The sequence below is a fragment of the Rhamphochromis longiceps genome, linkage group LG1 (assembly GCF_057381845.1).
Source record: "Rhamphochromis longiceps isolate RC_006_pf linkage group LG1, R_longiceps_female_GT1.1, whole genome shotgun sequence".
NCBI classification, from domain to species: Eukaryota; Metazoa; Chordata; class Actinopteri; order Cichliformes; family Cichlidae; genus Rhamphochromis; species Rhamphochromis longiceps.
Genome location: NC_140557.1, coordinates 37,965,795 through 37,984,540, shown reverse-complemented (window position 1 = coordinate 37,984,540; position 18,746 = coordinate 37,965,795). Strand labels below are relative to the sequence as shown.

The following is an 18,746-nucleotide window of genomic DNA, read 5'->3' as shown; positions in this document are numbered from 1 at the left end:
TTCGCTGCCCCGTGGACGTTTTCCTCTAATTAACATTCAAGTTCAGGCACAATCCAGGTTGTGATGTTGAACTGTTATTGCATCAAGGAGGCAGAAACACCTGCCTTTAATCATCTTCCTCTGTGGGTTTACACAAGAATAGAAAGTGATGATTTAATAAATTAGTGAGTGGTTGAATAATGAATCAATGCTCCGGCTGTATGACAAGCCCTTTAATGTCGATATGACAGCACAGTGGAAAACAGGGTTAAAACTGCGTGTCCACAATTGCGTTTTAATGCGTGTCAGTGTGTGCGCTCACACACACACGCTCAGACATCTTAGGTTCGTTTATGAGTCTGGAATAAAATCTTCTTGAAGGCCCTTCTGAAGTCTCGGTTAAAAATGGTGTAGATGATGGGGTTCAGGCAGCTGTTGCAGTACCCGATCCAGAAGAAGAGGTTGAAGAGAGTATCAGGGATGATGCAGTTCTCCCTGCAGACAGCGTGGAGGCTGTAAGTGAAGAAAAACGGGAACCAGCAGAGGACAAATACGCCCATCACCACTGCCAGGACAAATGTGAAGCGCTTCTCCCTCATTTGAGCCACTTTGTTTTTGGATAGAGACGCGTGTCTGCTGCGGACGGGCACCGGAGATGGGAGAAGGAAATGGTTGGAGCCGTGGTCCGATGATGCCCACGATATGGAGGCACAGGAAGGAGGGGGCACAGAAGGAGGGGGTTTCAAACTGTTTGCTGCTCCCTCCGCGTCCTTTCCCTCATCTGTTTTCATCCTCCCACCGCCTCTCCTGGGGAAGCGGAGCGATGAGGAAAAGGACAAGGATGTTTTTATTTCACCTTGGCAGCTCCATTCCTCTAAGTCGATCTCATCCAGCTCTCCTCTCCTGTGAGTGCTGCTGTTGCTGTCGATGTTGGAAGAACTGTGTCGGGCGGGGGGCCGCGGGCTGTCCAGCTCATACTGAGGACAGCCCTTCCTTTGGCAAACCCTGGACGTGCCCACGAAACACGTCTCGGACTGCGATGGCTGCCGCTCCATCACGTTCTTCGCCACGAACACGGTGGAGGCCCGCTGCTTAGCAACGCGGTATATCTTACAGTAAACGAGTATCATGATGACTCCCGGGGCGAAGAAGGACACCAGGCAGGAGGAGAGGATGTACCATGTCTGGTTGTTGAGGAGACACTCCTGTGTGTGTGTGTTATTCTCCCCGTACGTCCCCAGATCCTCTTTGTGGGTCATTAGCAGCGGTGGGGACGAGATGACAATAGATATGAGCCACACGATGCTGATCATCGTTTTGATCCGCCGGGGAGTACGTTTGCGGTTGTAGCTCACCGCTTTGGTGACGGACCAGTATCGGTCAAGGCTGATGGCACACAGGTGGACAATGGAGGAAGTGCAAAAGAGGACGTCCAGAGCCAGGTAGAAGGAGCACCAGGTGGAACCAAAGTACCAGTAGCCCATGACCTGGAAGGAGGACAAAGTGATTAAGACGTGTACGAAGAAAAGTGCTTATTCCTCAATCAGCATCTGTCAGCAGGGAATCGCTTAATCGAATATTTCACTGCAGTATAAATATTCTGTCAAAACCTCATAACTTCCACACTGGCTGCTGCTTTTTTACTCTGGAGGCTCTTACGGCAGCTGCTGCTCTGGTCTTCCTCCAGCCAGTTCAAAACAGTAATCTTTTCCCAGAAATATTCATCAACCCCCCCCCCCCCCCCCCCCCCCCCCCAGCTTCTGCTAGCACCAAGTCTGTCCTTTTCCAATGTCCCTTTTCATCTGCCCTCATGTACTTCAGTTTTTTATGACCTGCTTGGTAAAAACAAAAAGTAGCACATGTTACCCTGTTGCACTCCTAGTTTATCGATTTAGAGGTGTGAAATGAGCCTGCATGTTAGATGAGGGTTAAAATAAATTGACTGTTTTTATTTGCACAGCACACAATCATAAACAGCAATTCCTAAAACTGGGCCAACAGTTCTTCTTACTTTTCAAGCTGCTGATCATAGCTGTGGCAGACTGAAATAACAGAATACAGCAGGATCTTTAAGTGCAGTAAACAGAAAGACAGACAGCGAGATAAATGGGAGGGAAAGCCACAAAAGTCCAGGAGCACAAATCAGTAGTTTCATTTCAACACTATTGTTGTTAAACTGTAAATCTTTATATGGAAGGATCACCATGGAATATTCCATCGTTTTTCTTTGAACATCGTACTTCTTGAATTTCAGGCGGCGGGGTGAAGCTGGCTTCAAGAACAGATAAACAGTTATGAAGATAAGCACTCAGCCGTAGACTGAGGTGTAAGCTCAACATTTCTCACAGATTCCATTTATACACAAGACACAAGCGCACTTTAAAAGTGTTGCAAACATCTCATTTTATGAAATGCCTTTTCTGTAAATTGCCTAACTTCTAATAATTAATAGATTAGTACAATCGTCTGTCTCTCCAGTGAGTCTCCCGTCACATTGAAAGACTCCAACATGTTGGACTGCAGCTGGAGCCTGTACTCCTTGTTCTGTTCATTAGCCTCCGAGTGCCTAGCGAAGCACCGTGTGGTTGATGGTTAGAATGGCCCCCTTCTCATCTCCACCAACTGCAGTCCAAGACAACAACATCAAAGACCACTGTAACCATGACCATCCATCAGCAGGGAACATAAGCAATGCTAGACGGTTAAAATAAGGGCTTGGTAGTTAACTGGTAAGTCTACATATTAGTGCAGTTTCTTTGTGTTCTCTCCAGTCTCATCTCTTTTCCTTGTCAGAGTACCTGGTACAATAGCCGTGTCCAAATTCAGAGGCTGCATCTTCCTGAGGACCCGGCCTTCGCAGTCTACGTGGGCCAGGTCCTCCGAAGGCCAGGTAGGCCAGAAGTGAGTGGCTGTGAAATTGGACGGTCTAGCCAATAACATTTTTAAGTTATCTAAGTGACTTATGTATCATGTTTAACCTGAGTAGTGAAAGACCGCAGGGGTCTGAAAACGATTTGCCGGGACTTCGCCGTTCTCGCCGGCTCTAGTGAGCCTTGAACCCCCGGCAAGCTATTGAGCTGGTGGGTAACAGACGTCTCCAAAAACGTCTGAGCACTTTTACAAATATGTGATTTGAAGTTTACACAGCAACATTTTCACTTGAAAATATCTTAAAAGTTTATTTTGTGACCCAGAAAGAGTAATAAGAGTAATATTAAAACTAAGTAGCTGCCGCCATTGTTGGAAACTGGAATTGGCCGTCTGAGCCACGCTATGAATCCCACGAGGGATACACCCGACCCATCCTTCAAATCTGGGGAAAAGGAGGACGCAAATTTGGACCGCCTTCATCGCGTCGCTGTGATGTAATCGACCTGGATGCAGCCCATGAATTTGGACACCCCCAATAACTCCCCTCATAACTCCACCCATCCTTCAGCTGAAGAAAGAAGTAGCAGACGAGACTAGGTAAGAACTAGTTACAATGTAACCAGTTAAGTAGGAGACTAAAGACGGCTCAAAGTACCAGGATGACGGTGGTGTGAGAGTGAATACAAAGACCTGAGCAGGAAGGAACAGAAAGTACTACAGATATGAAGCCATGTCTAACACAATACAGCTGCAGGATCATTTCAAGGAATAATAGCTAAAGAAAAGCAGGAACAAAGCACCAGGTAGTTATTGCTGAGAGCAGAGGAGAACATCAGAGTGGATTCAGCAGCTACACATCAAACAGGTGCCTCCGAACTTGAGCGAGGGGAAACAATTAATTAAATTGTTCAGAATTATCTGTCACGTTTTTTAACAAGCCAAGATGTTGACAGTCTACTTCTCACACGTTTTCATGCAGAATGCCAGAGAGCGTCTCTTCATTACTCAGTAAGACGTTCAAATTCATTTCATGTTTCCAGCTCAAAGGACAACAAACACTTCCAAGTAAAACATGAACGCTTCTCCATATCAGCCATGACTGGGCTTCCCCGCTCAGTTACTCAGTGATAATATCATGGTCCAGGCTGTCCGTCAGTGTGTAAGGTGTGTTTTTTCTACTTCCTGTCTACCTCGCCTGCCTCTCCTCACCTGCAGGTCATCGGCAGTACTTAAGGAGCAGCTCAGACCTTCCCTCTTCGCCAGATCGTCGGCTACTCTGTAGCGGTAAATTAGCCCTAATGGTCGGTTTGACCTTTGTTACTTCCTGTGAGACGGACATCTTATTTTATTAGGATCCTCTATCCAACAAGAATGGGTCAACACTCGTCTTCCTGCAGCAACTGTCCCTTTAGTTCCCAAACATTTACTGACCGATGTTTCAAAGATGGGAGATGTTAGACTGTGGTAACCATGGCTCCGTGTGAGCATCTTTAGCTGTTTTGTGTTATTACCATCAAAAACAAAATGACTCAAAATGCTTCATTTTCTCAATTGAACCATTTGATGGTTTCTATGTTCTGTTGTAAATAACATGGGTTTATGAGATTCTGCAAAAAGAGCATTCTCTCTAACGTGAATAAAAAAAATCCACACGTCCACCACCAAAAATAATGATATTAAAAATGTACCTGAAGTTACACCAACAGGCACCTCTGTGTGTTTGCACCCAGCACATGTTTCAGTACTCACTGGTATTACTTATACAGGTTTTTCCTGCAAACTCAGGGGTTTTCACAACAAGCCACATGCTCCCATACCCACGATGCATCATTCGATCCCTTTAAGACCTTTCTAACTAACCCTCACACACACATGCACACTCACAATCTGAGAGATGCATCGGGGGTTTGGTACATTACCTTGCCCATTAAGGATTGGATGAGGCTCAGCTCCAATAATTGACCTTTGGTGTAGTAGATGACCTGCTCTACTTCCTCAGTCACAGGAGGAATCGATAACCCTCTGAGGTCTACATCAGCGTACTGAAGGCGGTGATCCTGACCCTCGCTCTAACCGAACACTACACTTAAAAAAACAAAAAAACAAAATTGATGTTTTGGTAAATATGTGATTAGCTTTTGCTGCGTGTCAGCAAAGCGATCATGTCTTTGTTCCAGGTCTGCCAAGACTTTGCCTTTCAATAAACACAAAGCCTGCTGATTTCCTGGGGTTAGGGTTAGAGTTGTCCCTGACCTCAGAGCGTCAGCATTCAGACTGCTCAATCCCAGCTTTAATTTCACACACTGCGCAAGTGGATGGAAATGCTTCTCTTGATCCACACCTGGATACTAATTCAAAATTCAGCACCAGAAGCTCCCACCCCACATATTTACCCCCGGCTTCATTGTGATGCAGTCTTTATGTGCATGCAGTGCATGTTTTTGGCCCAATGCTGGAGGGTTCCTTTAACCCTGTCATGCATGAATTATGACAACCTCAATCAGGATTTTTTTCTTAAGTATTTATTTTCATCTTTAGCCATGAAAAGATGAATAAAGTACTTATTGTTATTGCATTGCAATTTTGAGGTACTAAAGTCGCTTTGAACAGCAGCTGTAGACCTGGTCTCCAACTTCGAAGCATTCATTTCAAAAGCAACCAGTTCATTTTCACACAGTTGCATTACTGGTCATGCTGTGGTCTCCTACCAGTGTTTCCCCAGTGTCACTGAAAGCCTAAAAGCCTGCTAATAGAAAATATGTAAAAAGGTCTGCACCATGTGATTCACAGTCCTTGGATCAGTCTTTATAAGTAAACTAAAGGCTTCACTATATCTTCCACTACACTGCTTTCTTTTGTTGGCGTTTTAATCGCAGTGATTAAAAAAACCACAAGCTGCCCTTTTTCTATTTGTCATTTATCCAAGTGAATGGTAAATATGGTAAATGGCCTGTATTTGTAAAGCGCTTTACTTAGTCCCTAAGGACCCCAAAGTGCTTTACGCTACATTCAGTCATCCACCCATTCACACACTGGTGTGAACATTTCACATGACTTAATTTAGAAGACTCAGTGGAGGATTCCCAGTTGTTACAGCTTTTTTCTTTGAGGTGTGAAGGTGGACACCCTCGTGAGTCTGTGAAGGTTCTCAGTCATCCAGGTCATCGTAGTCTAAGGAGCTTGGAAAGAAAAGCGTCTGGACTTCTTTAAGTTGCTTGAAGACGTTTCACCTCTCATCCGAGAAGCTTCTTCAGGTCAAATGCTGGAGAGTCCCAGATTGACCTCAGAAAACAACATGATAGGTTGGGGCTAAGTTTCACAGCGGGTTCACCTGAAACCTTGGCTGATTGTGACCCACACCCGCTTTCACACCATGGATCGTGTGATTAGGTAGAGGATCATTAGGGGGTCCTTTGGCCCTCTTGGGGGGGACAGTCCTACAGGGTTTAACTCTGGGACTCTCCACCTTTTGACCCTAGAACTGAAGAAGCTTCTCGGATGATAGGTGAAACGTCTTCAAGCAACTTAAAGAACTCCAGACGCTTTTCTTTCCAAGCTCCTTAGACACCCCTGTGAGGTAATCCAGCTTTAAGTGAATGGTAAATGGTAAATGGCCTGTATGTGTATAGCGCTTTGCTAGTCCCTAAGGACCCCAAAGCACTTTACACATCCAGTCATCCACCCATTCACACACACATTCACACACTGGTGATGGCAAGCTACATTGTAGCCACAGCCGCCCTGGGGTGCACTGACAGAGGCGAAGTGATTCAAAATTAGTAATGCACATTTCTAAAAAATATGTTACTGTGTACATCAGCACTGAATATGAATAAATATGTGTTTGTGTTACAGTAAATTATTCAGTGTAGTGCATATCATTGCACTGCACTGAAGGTCCAACCAAGCATCAGAACGGGAGAGAAAGGAAAGAAAAGAAAACTGAGTACTTCAGAAACTGTTGATCTACTGGAATTTTTCCACACAAGCATCTATAGAGTTCACAAAGAATGGCAGGAAAAAGACAAAACATCCAGTTAGTGGCAGTTGTCTAGAAAAAAAAAAAATCTTTGTCTTTCCCAGAGGAGACAGCTCAGAGGAGGGGAACAGTAACTCAAACAACGACTCATTACAACCAAAGTGTGCAGAAGAGCATCTATGAATGCATCATACACTGGGCTTGGGCCACAGCAGCAGAAGACCACACCAAGTGCTAATCCTGTCAGCTAAGAGCAGTTTGCAAAGGCTCACCGAAGTGAACAATAAAAGGTTGGACAAATGTTGCCTGATCTCATGAGTCTGGATTTCTGCTGAAACGACATGAAAGCATAGATCCATCCTGCCTTGAATAAGTGGTTCGAGGTACTTATGGCGGTGATGGGAGATATTTTCTTGGCACACTTTGGCTCTTTACCAGCTGTGCGTCATTTAAATACCACAGCCCACCTGAATATTGTTGCTGACCATGTCTATCTCTTTACAGCCACAGTGTACACATCTTCTGATGGCTGCTTACAGCAGGATATGCAAATGATCCCAATCAGGTTTCTTGAACATCACAGGCTTTGAGGGTCATTTCAAACAGATGAGCTACTTGGGTATGAGATTCCTATTTGATGCAATCTCGCGGTAATGGAGCGGAAAATGGGACAGACTTTGTCACAATGGTAGGAGGGCACGTTGAAATGCTGGGATGAAAAGTGTCATGATCGGCTGTGTGCTGCAGGCAGGAAAGGACCCAAAGGCAGACTCATAGGCGAGACTCAAACACAGGAATAAACTGTACAAAACTAAACTGGAAAATCTAATGAACTGAACACACAGAGACTCACACAACCATGAGGGAGATCGCAACGCCGGACAGAAGGAAACAAAGAGCTTAGACAGGGAACAACAAGGGAACAGGAAACACATGGGGAACTCAGCTGGAGACAGAAGACGCAAAGCTAAACACAACACATGAGACGAAGTACCTTCAGAGTAAGAGAAGCAAAACGCTGGGTTTTCTTGGACCATGACAAAAAGCTTTTTTTAATTCCAAAAAAATAAATTGCCTAAATAAATTTATTGGGTGACTGGACTTTAATTAAAAAAAAAATAGTGGAGGCTTACAAATGATGCAGAATAGTTGAGTCCACAGCACAGTCTGACTGGTACTGGGCTGTACTGGCAGCTACACCTTACTCCAAGCAGTCATTTGTATTGATCGCGGCTTCAGCTGAAAACGTAGCAACACAAGAAGCACTAAGCTGTATTATATGGTGACCCGCTCTGAGGGAAGTGAGCTTTTGTGTACTCTAATGAATGCCATCGGGAGTTATTATGTATTACTAAATAACTCCTGCAAGACCAGTGTCCTTATTAGCTGTTCTATGTCGTATGATTGCACCTGTCATACGCCTAAATCAGGCCAACATATTTTAACATACTGTAAATATTGTTTTATAAACAAGAATGGCGCTGGTGAGGTCGGCTGCCGTTGTTCCAGATCTACTGGCGTTTAGATCAACTGGCGTTGGTCGAACAGATGTGTGGCAGTCTTGCGTTTCAGTAGCTACTACCGACAAACCAGCAAAAAAACGCCAAATGTGTCATCTGTGACACTTGTGAGGTTATCTCAAACACACTCCGTCAGTCTTGATGCTGTTGAACAACAAAATGTTTAAAAATGTGGCGAGTTTACCTGGTGATATCCTCATGCGCGACGCGATCGCAAAAACAGCAAACAAGTAACACCACGCCGATGTTGTTCACAGGACAGCAAGAGTAAACGATCGGGAGACTCTTGTCGTCGTTATCGTTCCCCTCGCACGGTTTATTTCTCCGAATTCAGCGTTTTTGCTTCACAACTAAAGCGAGCAGTTTACTTTGTGCACTAACATGGAGTCGAGTCAACCAGCGCCACCTCTGGCCAAGTGCCACAGCCTACAGCCAGATCAACCTGTGACACATCTGCACCACGTTTGAATCAGTGTCATGCACATTTGTACCTTTCAATTGTCTCTGTTTGTGCGTCATGCAAATAAACCTTTGAAAAGAATGAAATGATATCATATATTCCTTATTGGCCTACATTTGTACAAAATTCCAAATTATATACACAAAGTCATAGAAATCACCACTCCAATTGGTCATCATGATTTTGATATTCTCTTTTTCCATAACAATGAAATACACCTTGGACAAATATGACACATCAATATTTCATTAGTGTTGTCACATCACATCCTGTAAGCATCGTTTGTCTGTGTCTGTTCCCTGGAAATTAATATTTCCAGCCAATATAGGCAATCCATCAACATGGCTGGAGTTATATACAGTCTGTATAAGTGTGGTTAATCTAATGAACATTTGTAAGGAGATGGCAGTTACTTTGAATTCACAGCAGTTACACAGTGATTAGTAATAAACAGAGCCAGTGAGAGTGAGTGGATTTAAGAAAGTCAGTGACTCAGGTGTGTCGCTTGGTTTGTCATCTGTTTGTGAGACTGGAGGAGACGTAGAAATCCTTTGTTTTAAATCTTAGTTAGGAAGATTCCTGTTTGAAAACAAGCACTTTCTGTGAGGAATGCAAGAAGTACATCTGCAGAAAGCACATTTTGTCCAGCATGTGGACAAAATTGAAAATGTTGAGCATTGAAAAACTGGGCAAGTTCAAAAGAAATGTGTTTGTAAGAACGAAAAACCAAATTGTTCCTAAAATAGTTATGGAAAGTCTAACTGTTGTATGTCTGTGTTCTACATGTTTATCTAATGGAAAATAAAGTTGCTATTGTTTTATTGCAGTTTTTGGATAATTCTGAGTGGATTTACACAGTACGGGTCAAAATGACCCGCAACAAAATCAATGTCAATTGTTTGTTCTTCAACATAATACAAGGGTTAATTTCCAAAACTTGCTTATGATCTTCAATTTGTAGCAGATCCACTATCACACAGCAGCTGGAGCAGTCTCCAATGGAGGTCAGTCCACTACTACCACAGCCTACTACTAGATTAACTTGTGACACATCTGCACCTGCTGCTATGATCACATTGAGTAGAGGCTGAGTGGCTGCACTTACCCCTGGTACATCCAAATCTGCCCACAAACATGTTGACAGATGCAATGGCAGCAATGTGGATTGTCAACACTAAAAACAATCAGTAAGCAAAGACAACAGGGATCACTTTTTTCTGTTTATTTAGCACCCACAACATTTGTCCACAACACTGTGTGGTACCACTTTCCACAGAAGGTGCATTCAATCTGCAAGATTGAATGAGATTGTCAGGGTCATTGTCTGACTGTTTATTACTAATCACCTGCAGTACATTCACAGTAACTGCCATCTCCTTACAAATGTTTATTAGATTAACCACACTTATACAGACTGTATATAACAACCAACTCTGAAATGTTCGTTTGCAGAGGGAAGACACAGACAGACTATGCTAACGACATGTGATGTTACAACACTAATGAAATATTGATGTGTCATATTTGTCCAAGGTGTATTTCATTGTTATGGAAAAAGAGAATATCAAAATCATGATGACCAATTGGAGTGGTGATTTCTATGACTTTGTGTATATAATTTGGGATTTTGAACAAATGTAGGCCAATAAGGAATATATGATATCATTTCATTCTTTTCAAAGGTTTATTTGCATGACGCACAAACAGAGACAATTGAAAGGTACAAATGTGCATGACACTGATTCAAACGTGGTGCAGATGTGTGTCACAGGTTGATCTGGCTGTAGGCTGTGGCACTTGGCCAGAGGTGGCGCTGGTTGACCCGACTCCATGTTAGTGCACAAAGTAAACTGCTCACTTTAGTTGTGAAGCAAAAACGCTGAATTCGGAGAAATAAACCGTGCGAGGGGAACGATAACGACGACAAGAGTCTCCCGATCGTTTACTCTTGCTGTCCTGTGAACAACATCGGCGTGGTGTTACTTGTTTGCTGTTTTCGCGATCGCGTCGCGCATGAGGATATCACCAGGTAAACTCGCCACATTTTTAAACATTTTGTTGTTCAACAGCATCAAGACTGACGGAGTGTGTTTGAGATAACCTCACAAGTGTCACAGATGACACATTTGGCGTTTTTTTGCTGGTTTGTCGGTAGTAGCTACTGAAACGCAAGACTGCCACACATCTGTTCGACCAACGCCAGTTGATCTAAACGCCAGTAGATCTGGAACACCGTCACGACTGCTCCGACCACTTTTTCTTTGTCTTTGTTTTTTAAGTTAGTTTTCAGCGTTTCTAAATCGGCAAAATCATCACTATTGGGTACATTAGGTATGACAGTGACACTCTTGTTTCTATTGGTATACAATGTACTCACAATTCGAAGTTTTTAACTCCGGATCCGAGCTGGCCGAGTGAGATCTTGAGGGAGAACAAAGGGAAGCGACGCTCTGAGATCCCGCTCCGCTGCCTACAACACGGGACTCACGACGGGGGACATGGACCCGTACAAAGCCGCGTCATATAACGTGCGGAGGGCGGTGAAAGAGGCGAAGCAGCGCTATGGGAGGAAACTAGAGTCACAACTCCAACAGAGTGACTCTAGGAGCCTGTGGTGGGGACTAAGGACAATAACGGACTATAAAGCACCAACAACCGGTATGACGAACGCGGCCGTGACTCTGGCAGACGAGCTGAACACTTTCTTTGCTCGCTTCGAGGCTGCAGCTAAGGACTCCAACAATGCTAGTGCTAGCGGCGCTAATGGCTGCAAACAGGAAGATACTGCCAGCACCGGAAACGTGCTCGTCATCTCCGAGCATGAAGTAAGGAGAGCCTTCAAGAGAGTGAACACCAGGAAAGCAGCAGGACCAGACGGCATCCCAGGTTGTATCCTCAGAGACTGCGCATACCAGCTAGCTCCTGTGTTCACTGAGATATTCAACATCTCTTTATCTCAGTCGGTGATCCCCACATGCTTCAAAGAGTCCATCATTGTTCCTGTCCCGAAGAAACCCCACCCTGCTCCTCTCAATGACTATCGCCCTGTAGCCCTCACCTCAGTAGTGATGAAGTGCTTTGAACGCCTGGTCAGAGACTTCATCATTTCTTCACTACCAGACACACTGGACCCACTACAGTTCGCTTACCGTCCAAATCGTTCCACAGACGATGCCATCTCTCATCTCCTCCACACATCACTCACTCACTTGGACACTAGAAGGGGGAATTATGTTAAAATGCTCTTCATAGACTACAGCTCTGCATTTAATACCATAATTCCCTCCACACTCACCACCAAGCTGGAGCATCTGGGACTCAGCTCATCTATGTGTCAGTGGATCTCCAACTTCCTAACTGGCAGACCACAGGCAGTAAGGATGGGCGGACATGTCTCAGCCTCCACCACTCTCAGCACTGGAGCCCCCCAGGGGTGTGTTCTGAGCCCCCTGCTGTACTCTTTGTACACATATGACTGTGTGGCCACTACCAGCTCCACCACCATCGTCAAGTTTGCTGACGACACCGTCGTGGTGGGCCTGATCTCTGATAACAACGAGACGGCCTACCTGAAGGAGATTAGGAATCTGGAGAACTGGTGCCAGAGGAACAACCTCCTTCTAAACGTCAGTAAGACAAAGGAGCTGATAGTGGACTTCAGCACTAAGCAGGAGAGGAACTACCAGACCCCTGTCATCAACGAGTGCCCAGTGGAGAGAGTGGACAGCTTCAAATACCTCGGAGTTCACATCACGCAGGATCTGTCATGGTCCTGTCACATCAACACCGTGGTGAAAAAGGCCCGTCAGCGTCTCTACCACCTCAGACGCTTGGGAGACTTCCAACTGCCCTCCTAGGTGCTCAGGAACTTTTACTCGTGCACCATAGAGAGCATCCTGACGGGAAACATCTTAACCTGGTTCGGGAACAGCACCATGCAGGACAGACGAGCTCTACAGAGGGTTGTGCGATGTACCTCATCACCAAACAGCACAAGGCTGCAAGCTCACGGGGCTCGGATCAGTCCCGTACGCTTGGTACTTGCAGAGGGTCATTCTGTATAGCAGCCAGTGAGCACAGAGTGAGAGGATGATGAAAGTGAAGAGAGAGGGGAGAATGGAGGGTGCCCTGAGGGTGACAATAAGGATGAGCAGGGGACAGAGAGAAAAATAGGATAGCTTTTTTTTAGGCTTTTTATATCATGGAAATCATAAATACTCAAATGAAAATGAAGAAAATCATGTTCTCTTAACCTTGATACTCCCAGTGAAACTCATTTAACCATCAAATAATTGTAGACTGCAGTATGTTGAGAAATGAAAGGAAAGGGCTGCACAGAGACTACTCATCTGTCGGCAGACTCAGCGTTGCAGGAGCTCTGTGGTGAGCCCCTGCGTTGGTGCAGTGAACACTGTATTTTTTCACAAGAGAAGAATCGAGATGGAGAGAAACCTCCAGACCAAGTTTGAACAACATCTAAAATTATTGGACTTTCAGAGATTTGACCTGATCGGCGCTAATACAGCTATTAATTCTTGTTTGTAAACAGACAAGGAACAGGAACCGAATACATAGAAAACTGTGTGAACTTGGAACTACAAAACAGTCGCCTCACCTCATTGGCTAGGGAGAAGGGGATGACCAGAGTTGCCACCAGTATGTCCGCTGAAGCCAGAGACACCAGGAAAAGGTTCTGAGGTGCCCTCAGGGCTCGACTGGTGAACACCGCCACCACGACCAGCACGTTCCCCACCACAGTCCCCAGGATGATGACCGTGACCACCAGCACGATAAACACCGACGCCACCTGCGAGTGAGGAGGTAGAGGAGGAGATCTGGACGAGCCAGAGGACACCTGGCTGACATTCTCCAGAGAAGAGTTTGGTATCAACGTGGCCGGCGTGGTGGCCGTTACAGGCGTCAACGCCTCCGATGCTTCCATCCTGCCTAAACCACTGACGTTGTGATCTCCATTTTCACTGAAGACCAGTGCATGTGTCTTTATGTCACAAAAAAAAAAAACAGCGAAAACACAGAAATGTCCCCCAAATATCTTCACCAACTTCCAAATATTAAAGTTTCAAAAAAAAGAAAAAAAAAGATGATTTGTCTCTTGACAAAAATCGATTTCTGTCATTCTCACAGGACGATAACTATCCTGAATATTTCATACTATTATCCTCTGAAACATGCAGCTTGATATCAGTGGTCGTGCCCAAACACACTCTGCCACTACATGAAGGGTTTGCATGAGAAATTTCATTAAGAAAATCCCGTCTTCTAAAGTCCCCACTTTTAAATTTTATATAAAAGCTACAGACTGACCTGTTTAACTCCAGTGAGCTAAAGGAACGAAGACAAGCATATGGCTGCGTGCTCTAGTTGGAGTGAGGACAGAAAGCCTATTTGGGATGCATGGTACCCTCATTCTGCTGCACTGGGAAAACAACCAGCGGCTGAAAAGTGGAGGGAAAAAAATACTCAAAAGAAAAGATTAAATCTTTAAAAATAAAAAAAGAGTCAAGAAAAAAAAAGCAGGTCCTCATTTTCATGCGAGTTATTGCTGAGCTGAGTGACGGTGCTGCTGCCGCTGCTGCCGCTGCTGCTCACTAAGTCGGTACTGCTGGAATAGAGAAGAGAGGAGGAGGAGAGAGAGATGAAAAGAAGAAAGACTTGGACAGGAGCGAGAGAGAGGAAGAGGTGTTTGAAGGAGAAGAGGCAAGGAAAGAGCAAAGGAGTGAGACAGAAACGATGGATGAAGTGTGAGAGTGTGGGAGGAGGGAAAAGGGGAACGCGGGGAGATATAGGAATGGGGAATGAAAAGGAAACTAATGAAGCTAGAGAGAGCAAGAAGAAGAAGAAGATGAAGATGAGATGAAAGAGGGGAACTGGAATTGGGAGGAAACTGAAAATAAGGGATAGTTAAAAAGAAAAGAAAGGGGAGAGGGGAAATGAAGGGTAAAGATGAACAGACAAAACAGGAAACAGAAAAGAAATGAGAAGGTGTAGAAAAAGGAAAGACTGCAGGGGCCTGTGGAGGAAAGAGGAAAAAGGAAGGATGAATGGCAGGAAGAAGAGGGGAGGAGAGGCGAGAAGAACAAGAGTAGTTATGTAAGAAAAAATAAAGACAGAGAAAAGGGAAAAAACAGAGGGGAAAGAACGGACAGGAAGATGAGGAAAACCGGGCAAAGCAGACAAGTGAAGACTGGAAGACAGGAAGAGATGAGGAAAACTATGACAGGCTCAAGAAAGAAGAGAGAAGGAAGTGGGAGGAGTAAGGAACTGAGTGTGAAGGAAGCAAAGAGAGAAAGGGAGAGTGGAAAGTGGGCAGAAGAGAAAGAAAAGAGGGGAGAGAAAGGAGAGGAGGTAGAGAAGGAAATGGAAAGGAGCCTCGGAGAAAAGAGAGAAAGAAGAGTTGTGTCAAGTTCTGAGTGCTCATCAGTTTCCATTTATCCTGAGATGAGAGAAGTCAGAGCAAGGAGCCTTTTACTTAATCACTGATGCTCTTAATTTAGCTGCCTGGCACTGAGCGCTCACATGTAGGCAGATCGACCAGAATCCGCCTGCACTGTGGTTACACTTCTCCTGCATGTGAATGCAACTCACCACAGTGACACTCGCACGCCTTTCACACCAGCGTCAGAGGTGGCTGAACTGTCACAGCCATGCGTGACAGGAATCCATGCAGGGAGGTAATCCTGTGGTGCCACGGCCCGTGGGCACCTTTACAGTGGATACATACAGTCTGTCTTCTTGCTCTTACTGCCTCGCTGCATCAACATCATCAGGGATTCCTGAGGGAGCGTTCATATTAGCCACGTTTGGAGCCGTTTATTCAACCTGTGGGGCTTTAGGTCATTGAGAATAATGAATCTTCATGGAGGGAAATTAACGCATCACCACCAAATGCATTGTTGGTGGTGCTGTTCCATATGTGCTCTTCAAGCTAGCAAAGAGTGTTCATCCTCTCCCAAGTCCAAAGCCCCATTTTGCTTTTTATTTTTTGAAGTGGTCCAGATCCACACAGAAATGTAGTGGTTTCTTTATTTACCCGTGCTCCTCCTACCTACCAAGTTTGATCAGATTTGGCTTGGTAGATTTTGGCCAACAAACAGACAAATGGCAGTGATCGCCTACTTCTATTCTCTCCCTGGCAGAGGACGGAAAGAACAAGCCCAGGATCTGAGACACAGGGAGTGTTTCTGTTCACATCAGGCACTGAGAGCTGACTAAACAACCCCCAGAATCACTCCACCATGTATGCTAACATACTTGTATATATATAATGTGATAGTGTCCTTTTCCTAATTGTTGTAGGATACTAGATGTAGTGTTCCTGCTTCCACAACCTGCATTGAATCAGTGTGTTGCAGGTGATACTGATTGTACCATAGTTTAGCCATTTAACACACAGCACACCTTTCAGTTACTGAAGACAAATATTGAATTTACAGTAAATCCCTCAGAACAAACCACAGTATTCATGACATGCTGTGGTTTCCTCCCATACACACCAGAGCACGAGAGCTTAGTGTGGATCCAACTTGGAAAAACACAGTGATGCTCATACAATAGTGGCTTCTTAATTAAAAGTCAAACTCCCCCGAAACACTCATACTGTTGTTTCTTGCACACAAGAAAGCCACAATTCTTCTCACTCCAAGCTTGATGACTAAACTCATTGAAGAGAAAAACATCACATCATCTGCAAATAGTAGAGACAAGATCCTGATGCCATCAAAACAGATGCCCTCTGCCCCCTGGCTCCACCTGGAAATTCTGTGGACCAATCGCTGGCAAATGTTCTACGGATCCAGAGGCTTTCTCACTGACTTTAATGCAGTCTTGTAGAGCCTTGAGAAACTCAGAGCAAATCTCATCCACTGTGAACAGAAAGCCACTTCAACCTTCTGAGTCATCTGATGGTTTGCCAGGTGACTGAACTTCTTGTTCTGTGCGTTTTCCTCTGCCACAGTCCAATGTGCTTTGCTGCTTTTACCTGCCGATAGTTAACCTCCTCAATATAACAGCTGCCTTCACCTCCAGTGTCCACCGTCTGGTTAGGGGATTACCAGCACGGTAAGCACCATCTACCTCGTGACCACAACTCTGCAAGAGTCCAGTGAGGTGTGGATTGGGCACCAGCTGAAGGTGGAGACGTTTGAGAAGCCAAATCCATCTTTTATACAGTCATCCCTCGTTTATTGTGGGAGTTACGTTCTAAAAATAACCCGCAATAGGTGAAATCCGCAAAGTAGCTAACTTTATATTTTACAATTATTATAGATGTTTTAAGTAAAACCCCTCACTACACACTTTATACACTTTTCTCAGACAGGCATGAACATTTTCACACTTTTCTCTCTTGTTTAAACTCTCAAAGTTCAAACCTTCGTTGAAAAATAAGTCCAGTATTATAGAATGAAACCAAAGGCTCCTGCAGGTGGTCGACAGTGTTGTGTTTGTTGGGGAGAAAACTTACAAACACACAGTACAGCACTTCAGAGTCACGCTGCTAGGATCGAAGATTTATGTGAATTTGACAAACTGAAGGCATTCTGTACTGTACAGGAGACACGGCACGGAGATTGATTAAAAATGGTCTACAGCCAATCAGGATGCAGAATACAATGCGCTGTGCAAAATTTTTTTTTTTTTTAAATGCATGCAAAATTGCAGAAAAAGAGCGAGGTCGCAAAAGGTGAACCGCATTATAGGGAGGGAGCACTGTATACAGTTTATTTGCTGACTACCTGGTATATATAATTTTGTAATCGTTTCGGGCATCATCTGTGATCTCTGACAAAAGTATACATACATACTGATGTTTCTGAGGTGACTGCTAGAGCTGAACTTATAAAGGTAACCATGTACTGTGAGAAGCTGTGTGTACCACAAACAACAGTAGTGTTTGGTGGATTGTGGTTTATGTGCGATGGTGTGTGCATGGCAAGGATTGTGTCGCCCAGTGTTTGTTTGTTTTTCCAATGAAGCCTTGGGCACATGGAAATAAGATCCATCAGGTGTTTCCACCCAAACAAAATGAATCATTTATTGTGGGCTTTGGTCTTAATGAGATTTGTTGACCATCCATTTTTTGCCTTTGTGCGCTGTGTTTAATGTTGCTTTCACAGCTGCAGAGTGACACACTGCTCTGATTTTCTAGCCATAATTACCACATTATGGTGAACATATTAGCAGACAATTGCCTACTTACCCAGACAGCATCCAATATAAGCATCTATTCACAGGTCTATTTGTATCCATCTGATCAATGTTAATCCAACAATGACTCGATGTTTCCACCTGTAGTGACTCCAGAGAGGAACAGCTTTTTCATGGAGTTCCACTATGACTGTTTTTGATGTTTGTGCTTTTATTCACTTTAATAATTCTTTGTAGGTTTTCATATGGGACATGGTGATTTCATTCAATATGAAAGTCAAATATATTAACTGCAGAAGCTTTAACAGCCATTTCCCTTCTGAGAGCAAATCTTAACAGTTTTGGGGGATTTATCCTGACCAGGAGATCAGCTTTGGCTAACATTAGCTTGTGTGTGGGGAGTGCCAGAGGCTTTGTTCAGACCCGGCAGCTACGTTATGAGTAAATTTCACACAACAAAGTGTTTCTCGTTTGGACAATAATTAGATGTTAAAATCGTTTTTTAAAAATGTCTAGTAGCACATTCAGTGAAACGAGGAACATCACTGAGTACTGAGCACTGACAGTGATGCTGACAGGAGGCCTTTCTGTTTTAGGCAAGATAAAGAACTGACCCTTATTTATCAGACTGTTGAGCCCAGTGGACCAAACTGACCAAACTCTGAGTGATGATTGTTGCGGGATGTCTTTTATGTGCCATCATAAAATAATACAAACTGCTGCAGGAAAAAAAAAATTCTTGGAATGTTTAGTCTTATCAATTTTTAATGAA

At 44.3% G+C, this 18,746-nt stretch overlaps 1 protein-coding gene across 1 annotated transcript; it reads right to left on the bottom strand.

Annotated features, from left to right (window-relative positions):
* Positions 1-320: 320 nt before the first annotated feature.
* On the bottom strand, positions 321-13,751 carry LOC146679149 (alpha-2Db adrenergic receptor-like). The gene is made up of 2 exons (XM_085412655.1): positions 13,425-13,751; positions 321-1,466 (listed from the first exon to the last, which is right to left on the bottom strand). Exons 1-2 carry the CDS (start codon positions 13,749-13,751, stop codon positions 321-323), a joined length of 1,473 nt encoding a protein of 490 aa, XP_085268781.1.
* Positions 13,752-18,746: the final 4,995 nt, after the last annotated feature.

Bases quoted from the DNA above. Each gene is read 5' to 3' on its own strand.
- LOC146679149 (XM_085412655.1), bottom strand. From the start codon at position 13,751: ATGGAAGCATCGGAGGCGTTGACGCCTGTAACGGCCACCACGCCGGCC. The intron at 1,467-13,424 runs GTGAGGCGACTG...TCCTCCTTCCAG, and splicing joins CCTTCTCCCTAGCCAATGAG to GTCATGGGCTACTGGTACTT.